At 47.3% G+C, this 8,112-nt stretch overlaps 1 protein-coding gene across 4 annotated transcripts in view; it reads right to left on the bottom strand.

Annotated features, from left to right (window-relative positions):
- Positions 1 to 3,285: 3,285 nt before the first annotated feature.
- Positions 3,286 to 8,112, bottom strand: part of MTCL1 (microtubule crosslinking factor 1) — a 126,014-nt gene continuing 121,187 nt past the window's right edge. For 3 of the 4 annotated variants that reach the window (XM_057526103.1, XM_057526101.1, XM_057526100.1), the window contains one exon: positions 3,286 to 3,887. In XM_057526103.1, coding sequence (XP_057382086.1) covers positions 3,678 to 3,887 — 210 coding nt within the window. In that variant the 3' untranslated portion in view covers positions 3,286 to 3,677. Of the gene's footprint in view, positions 3,888 to 6,369; positions 6,427 to 8,112 lie in introns of all 4 variants that reach the window. The other variant, XM_057526102.1, reaches the window with a different exon arrangement.

The following is an 8,112-nucleotide window of genomic DNA, read 5'->3' as shown; positions in this document are numbered from 1 at the left end:
GCCAGGGGCTGCCGGGGGAACTGCTGTATTTCCTTGTAGGGTGATGAAAGTGTTCTGGGATTAGACAGTGGTGATGATTGCACAACACTGTGAATGTTCTAAATGCCACTGAATCGTACACTTTAAAATGGTTTTTAAAAATGGTTAAAATGCTAAGTTTTATGTGTATTTTACCACAATTAAAAAAATATCAGTGAATTAGAAAACAGAAAATGATAGTTGCACTTAACTATTTTTTGAACAAAATAAATATGCATAACTCTGGCAAGCTTAATAAAAAAGTAGATGAAACACAACTGTGCTAAAGAGAATTAGAATTATGATATGCACAGATATATTTTTTGAAAAGACAAGTAATACTGAAAACCTTAACGTCACAAGGTTACCTTTTCATCAGAAAAGGAAGGTTGCACTGTGGCTGCCCCCAGCCAGACTGACAGCAGTTTGGTGAGAATGTCAGGCTGGTGCTGGGTGAGACCAGTGGGCAGGGCACGCCCAGCATGTGTGTGTGTGTGAGGGCTCTTAGCTGGGTTTGAGGAATCTGCTTCTTTGTTTAGAACATAAAAGCGAATTGCACATTAAGGATGGCGGGTGGGGACATGAACAGACAAGCAGCTGCTCTTACCCACTTAGTGCCTCGCCATCCATTTGGACAGGAGCATAGAAAGTGATTTCATCCTCTGGTCTTGCTTTTGCAAAAGTTGGAGTGGTTCCACAGTAAATGGACTCAAGAATACATATGCCTAACAATTAGAGAACTGGATGGTTGGAGAAGTTCCAAAGTGCTTTCAAGGCACTGGTGCCACTGACGTGGCTTTGTCCCTGCAGGTTCTGCCTCCAGCAGTGACCACACCCCTGCCCTGCTTAGAGGTCCCATCACCACCTCCCCACACCTCTGCCCCTTCTCTTCCCCCACCTGACAACCCCTCCTGCCTTCACAGTTAAATCCTGCTCTTCCTCCCAAGCCCAGCTCAAGTACCGCTTGGATTTACACCATGCCATTTCCGCATTTGTGCCTGGGATTCATCTCCTCCAGCCAGAGAGCAAGTTCCGTGATGACCAGAACCTCTCCTTGTAATTCCGGGGTGCCCCACCATCACATTCAGCCTTCCCTGCCTTCTAGGCACCCTTTCCCCTCTATCCTAACCACTCCGGTGGTTTTCCTTTGCTGGGCCAGTCTGGCAGTGACAGGCTCAGGGTGAGATGAGTGAATTAAAGCAGAACCATGAGATTCTTCAGTCCTGGGGCTTTTGTTGGTGCTACTGGTAAGAGATCCTCTTTCTCTCGGAGTTGCTAAACCAGTAAGAGCTTCTGGGGACAAGGGTTGCCAACTTTTAGGATGCTTGTCTGAGAATAAAGCCACACAGAGTAGAGCAGAGCCGGGAGACAGGGCATGTCCTGATGGAATGATGTGAGTCCTGGATTGTAACTGTGCTGGATGCTGGCACTTTTCCAGTTTATGAGCACCAGCAACTTGCCTGCTTGCTTCCAACTGGAAGAGTGTTGTTGCACCTCCCAGCACTTACTGTGGGCAGAGGCTGGGCCTGAAAGAAATCTTTGTCAACTTGCTGATGGTTTGTCTACAGCTGTGTCTAGGGGGTTAAGTAGAATATTTCCTTTTTTGCATTAAAAATTATTACTGTGGTAAAATATACACAACACTCACTATTTTAATCATGTTTAAGCGTAGAGCTCAGTGGCATTAAGTACATTCATATTGTGCAGCTGTCACCATCATCCATTTCCAAACTTTTTCACCTTCCCAAACTGGAACTCGGTACCCATTAAGCACTGTCCTCGTTCTTCCCTCTCGCTAACTCCTGCTAACCAGTACTTTACTTTTGTATCTGGAATCTGACTACTCTAGGTACCTCAGATAAGTGGAATCATACAGTATCTGTGACTGGTTTATATCACTTAGCATAGTGTCCTCACGGTTCATCCACACTGTAGCAGGTGCCAGAATCTCCTTCCTAAGGCTGACGAGTATTCCAGTATATGGATGAACCACATGTTGTTTATCTGCATCCATCGATGGACACTTGTATTGTTTCCACTTTTTGGCTACTGTGAATAAAGCTGCTATGAGCATGGGTGAACAAATATCTGTCCAAGTCCCAGCTTTCAGCTCCCCTGGGCCTACACCCAGAAGTGGAATTACTGGATCATATGGTAACTGTTTAACTTTTTAAGGAACTGTCAGGCTGTTTTCCGCAGCAGCTACAGCAGGCTCCAATGTCCAACAGTACTTTTTGTTTATAAAAAAAAAAAATTTAGTTTAATGGAACTGTGGTAATACTGGGAGAATAACTTATACCATAGCCGGTTTGTTACTGAAAGATTACAGATAGAAGCTTCGGCCTGAAATAGTTCTTGTTTTCTTCATCAGCACCACTTCTTCGTAAACTCCTACTTATCAAACACTGGCAGCTTGGGCTGCATCTCAGTCCAGGGATGGAAACGGCCTCTCCCACCTTCCGAGGAGGGGAGAGGGTGGGCGCATTCTGACTGTGGATAACTGTTTTCTTCACACCCCCTCGCCTACCCATTTTGGCTTTTTTAGCAAAAATGTAGTCGCCTGTTTATCTATTCCAGGATGCCCTTGCAGAGAAGCTGCAAGGCCGTTGTGCACTCACAGTGCATCCCAGTCAGATACGTGAGTGGCTGTATGACCCCCCCTCGCCCCCACAACGGGAACCTTTTGTGTGAGACACAAGGTCTGGGACAGGTGCCGTCTTGTAAAGGCTTTATTTCTTCTTCATCATCGTCTCATACAGACTCCGAGGCACCACCCTCTCTCTTTCCATTTGGTATCCTCAGGACTTTTTGTAGTGTTTTTCCTTAAACAAGGAAATTTGGAGTAAACACTGTATTGCCTGTTAATCTTTTAACAATAATTTTAAAATGCCATCGCTGTTGTATCATCAATGCGAGAAGACAACAACAGTACAGTACGAGGGGGTTCACACTGTATCACAGTGGGACAGAGGGCTCACACATAGGCGGGGCGAGACCACAGCAGCGGTATGTACATGCACCCCAGTGCTTCGAACCCAGAGACGTGCAGGTCGAGAAGAATATGTGGATTATACAGCAGGTCTGGACAACCCGGCTGAGGCCTCTCTACCTTTCCAGAATGCTGCCATCTATCCCCTCAAGGATATAGGAGATCTGCCTTGTCTACTGGCTGGCTTCATGGTTTTTTCATTACAAAAAGTTCACTGAATCATACAGTCTGAAGCATTTCAAAAATTCTTAAAAAACAAGAACACTGACAAAATAAAATTAACTTAAAACACTCTAATTCAACGTGGAAATAAACCAAACCAAATGTTAACAGTGCAAATTTAACAGTGAGGCAGTCAGTATCGCGCGCGAGGGTGTTCAGAATCTCTTAAAAACTTTTTGTTTTTAAATTTATATCTTATTTACCTTTTTTTTGTTTAATATAAAAAAGATGGAGACAAAAATAGTTTTCTGAGCTATGAAAAAAATTAAGTTCTTACAGGCACGTTTACTGTTTCATTCTAGAAACATCTCAGATTCACAGGTTGAACATTCAGCAGCTGTGTTATTTTTTTAAAAAAAAACATTCTTTGACCTTGGGAAAACCAGATCTCTCCTTTTGGGGCAGAGTTCGGTTGATGATGACGGTGTGGTTATGCAATTACAGTGAATTATTCCAGATAATCCATGCGAGCCTGCATCACAGGTGTGGCTTCTCCCCGGGCAGCCTCCTCCAAGGAGGTCGGGTCTCCGGTTGATGGAGCCGGTGAGGCAGTGGGGGAATGTGGGGCCCAACGGGACGGAGGGCGACGGTTTGCTGGTCTCTCGGGCCTGGAGAAGCAGGGTTCTAAGGATGGAGCTAGTGCAGAACAAGGGAGTTCCTTCAAAGCCGAGGAAGAGAAAGACAGGGTTACTCAGACGGACAGGTCCTCTGGGAGGTGATTTCCCCCAAACAAACTTCTCAGTAGACTCAAGTGCAACAGACCAGGGTGTCTGCAACTTCTGAATGCTAAGTTATACGTTGCTCACGGAGTATAAGTTAAAAAGGTAAGTAAAGAATTCAACACGAATGACCAGTGACGACAGTAATGGGAAGATAGCAAATTATGATGAAAACGTGGCATGAGATGGGTGTGTATATGAGGCGCCTTCGGAATTGGGCTGCAGCAAATGGAAGGGGGGAGCCAGAGTCCTGAGTGGTCTGTCCAGTCCTAAGAGGCTGGCCATGAAGGGATCTATGACTCCATCAGGCTGCACCAGCAACGGGGCTCACCTTCAAACCAACTCTGCTACCGTTTATTCCAGGTTGACTGGCACTGGGTTAAACTCCCACAACATGGAGATAATGCTGCAGGCAGAAACTTTCATTAGATAAAACCACCTAAATTACTCTTCCTGGCAGCAGCATTTAAAAAGCGGAGCCCGGGCTTCCCTGGTGGTGCAGTGGTTAAGAATCCGCCTGCAGCGGACACGGGTTTGATCCCTGGTCCGGGAAGATCCCACACACCTCGGAGCAACTAAGCCCGTGTGCCACAACTACTGAGCCTGCACTCTAGAGCCTGTGCTCCGCAACAAGAGAAGCCCCTGCACCACAACGAAGACCCAACACAGCTAAAAATAAAAACAAACAAAAATTTATGAAATGAAATTTTAAAAAGTGGAGCCCGAGTGTATGGGCTCCTGCACCTTCTGAGGACCGATAACCCCGGGACCGATCACCTACAGTACGTCCTCTCAAGGCTGCTGCTCCTTTTTTGGTATTAGAGACTGTTGAGCTACTTGTCCTTACTCTGCACGCCAGGACAAAGGACACTGACTGGGGATCTGTGGGCAGCTGTGGCCTGAGGAAACGGTGAGCTCTATCCACCCAGACACCCACACAACAAGAGGCTGAGGTGGGAAACCACTGCGATGAAGAACACAGAACAAGGACCCTCAGAGCCACTCAGGAAGTAAGTCGAGAGATGTAAAGAGATGTGATGAGCACAGCAGAGCAGAAGGAGGAGCATGTAGTCATCAGAGCGACAGAGAGAAGATGGAGGGCGGGGCACAGGAGGGATGGGGGAGTGGTCGCCACCCGGGGGCAGCAGAAAAGGAGCATCGACACACACGATGACTAACGTCCCTAGACCTGCTGGTGGCACTTCATGTGACTACAGGGAGGCCTCATCAGCAAAGCACTTATACTAATGGAAACCATGACAACCAGAGATACCTCACCTGTGAAAACACGTCAGCACTGAAACAGCCAAAATTAAAGGAAACGTCCTCACCTCAGCCCAGCCCAGGGCACGAGGGACGGTGGCTCAAGAGATGTGTGGTTTGTGTTGCGTATATAAGAGTGTTGGGTTGTAATATGTGTTGTCTATCAGTGTGTGTAGGTTGCCGGCATAGGATTTTTGGACACCACTGTGGCCTGTTTCTACTTAGCTGATGCTGAGTGACAAGGGTTTTCTGTTAATTTGTGCCACCTTGTCACTAGCATCTGTGTGCACAGAAGAAATGCTGTGTGACCATGAGTTCAAGGGGACAAAGTTCTCTTTAGTGTCACACCAGCAAATCTGAGCAAGTGATGCTGTTTTTTCCCAAGAAGCCCCTGCCATAGGCTCTGGGGGCATCTCATCCTTGCAGTACCTCTTCTGGAAATGGCCTCTGGAGCCATTTTTTGTCAGTCATTTTTCGTGGGGCATGTGCTTAGTCTTTGAAAGCCAGTTGTATTTAAGGCCAGTGGATAAGGGGGGGGGTGGTGGTGGGTGACTATATCCTTGATCAGAAACAAGGTTGGTTGGTATTTTCTCACAAGCCTTGATTCAGGCTCTGAAGATGATTCTGCAATTTTGGAGCAGGGACGATTGTGTTGTTTAGTCAATTAACACAAATTGATTGAGCACTTACTATGACCCCTATGGTGACCACTGGGAAGGACAAGATATATTTGTATTTATTCCCTCTGGTGTGGTTTTTGAAAAAAAAAAAAAAGAGAAAAGCCTCATGCGTAATGGTCACACCTTATTATAGCACATGGCAATGCACAGCCACCGAAATGTCAGTGAGCAGGCTCAGAGACCCTGCAGGCTGGACGGTTCCCTCTCTGGCCAATGTCCTTTTACCCCTTCGGGAGCATACTGGCTGCAGACTGCACAGGAGAGGGGAGATCTCAATAGGATCTCTACTGAGCAGTCAGTATCCCGGGGGGCAAGTGGTCCCGTCCAGGCCTGCCATCTGTCCCTGCAGGTGGACCCTGGGCCAGCCTGGAGCAGAGCTGCCCAGGACGGTGGGGCCTCATTCTGTGGGTCAGATGCCAGCCCTGAGCTACATGACAACCCCTCCAGACAGTGTGGAAAGAAGGAAGAAAGCACTTACGGCGTGAGGCAGGCAGGGCTAGAGTCCCCAGGGGGCAGTTAGTAAGACAGTTTGGTTCTGGACAGAACAGACAGACAAAGAAGAGAAAAGCAAGTAGGTTGGAAAGTACTTTTTAAAAAGAACAACAGTAAAGGTTTAAAGTCAACAGGCTTGGTGGCAGCTCCAGGGACAGCCATCTGGAGAAGCGAGGTCCCACAGAAGCGGGCACACAGTCTGGTCCCCGCCTGGCCAGAGCAGGAGGGGCCCTCACGACAGCACAGCTACAGACCTCTCCCTTCCGCTGGCTATTCTTCTCTTCTTCCCGAGCTGCCCCTTGGCATTTAACATTTCCAACACCCTACAACTGCTGTTTTTGAAACAGAGCCCATTAAACAGCCAGATTGTTTTAGTCACAATGACCAAATGACTGCAGCTCAGACTAAAACTTTCCCTTCGTTTTCCACTGAGACATTTCCAGATTATCCTCTCTCTCCACACCAGACCTGCTCACAGCTTCTCTCTGCATTGTGCATTGGTGCTATGTCTTCAAGAGAAACAGAGGAATAAGTAGCTCGTGGGGTGAGAGTGAAGGGAGAAAGGGAGTTTCCTACTGTGCCCGTTCCTGGCTAGGGATGACTCCATCACCCACGTCTAGATGTCCCATTGAGCACTCCGGGAAAGATTCTCCCACATGGGCTCAGAGGAGGGTGGGAAATCTGAATTCGTTCTGATTTTGAAACGAAAAAAACTACCACAAATCTAGGGAGGGATGGGAAGGGGTCTTGGGGTTTCCAATGGGCCTAAGTCAGTTCAGGTGAGGAATAATTCCACTGGAGTCTAGAATAAGCCAAATTCCAACAGTAAAGGAAAAAGAGCCCATGACATTTAAACACTGCCCGTGAGAGGTCCATGCCAGTTCTGAACCCCTGACACTGTGCCTGGGCCCCGTTTAAATCGGCCATCACCTCTTTTGGTAGTAAACACACCGAGTGAGAAGAAAACCTCAGACACTTCACAGAGGACCAAAGGGGGGCACAGCTTTATACGGATAAAGCCATTTTCACGCCTTGGTTTAATAATGACTGAATCACAGCACTATTTCCTTTCTAGTCTCATAGATTGCCTGCAGCATTCATTCGTGACTCAAAATGAATTTAGTCTCTAATATAAATGGACACCACAGACAAGCCAGTTAATGCTTGGGACAAAGCTCTCATTCCAAGGAGGTGTGGCACTCACCCAGCTAGAGCCCCTGCAGCAGCAAACCACTTACCTGAGGGGCCCTGAGGGATGGGGTAACAGAAGCCCACAGAAGACACCATTTGTTACCTGAGAACACAACCTCCTTCTCAGAGCACGCGAACAGCCTTATCACAAAGACGCGTACCTTTGGCAGGCGTAGGCCACAGACTGTCAATATTATTAGGTTGAACCATATGGTGTTGCCATTTCTGTAGGTCACTGGCAATTTCACATGGTTTAAATCTATTTCAGATTTAAACTCTATATTTTGAGTTAAATGCCTCTTGTTGGGTTATACTGGGAAGCTGAGCATTCCTTTTCCCGCTGTGGGAAATGTGGGGCAGCAGGTGGATCGGGTGACACAGGAAATACACCTCCTCCTCTCCTCACCTGTGCAGCTGGGGCTGCAGAGCCTTGGGAGGGAGCGTGTACGTGTCTTTCTCTAACCTTCACCATCTGCTGTCTGCCCAGCCTGGAGAATGCCTACCGGTGTCTGCATTCCACTGCTGTGGAGGTTTTGCA

Source organism: Balaenoptera acutorostrata, chromosome 13 (genome assembly GCF_949987535.1).
Source record: "Balaenoptera acutorostrata chromosome 13, mBalAcu1.1, whole genome shotgun sequence".
In the NCBI taxonomy this organism is placed as follows: domain Eukaryota; kingdom Metazoa; phylum Chordata; class Mammalia; order Artiodactyla; family Balaenopteridae; genus Balaenoptera; species Balaenoptera acutorostrata.
This window is presented reverse-complemented; position numbering and strand designations above follow the sequence as displayed.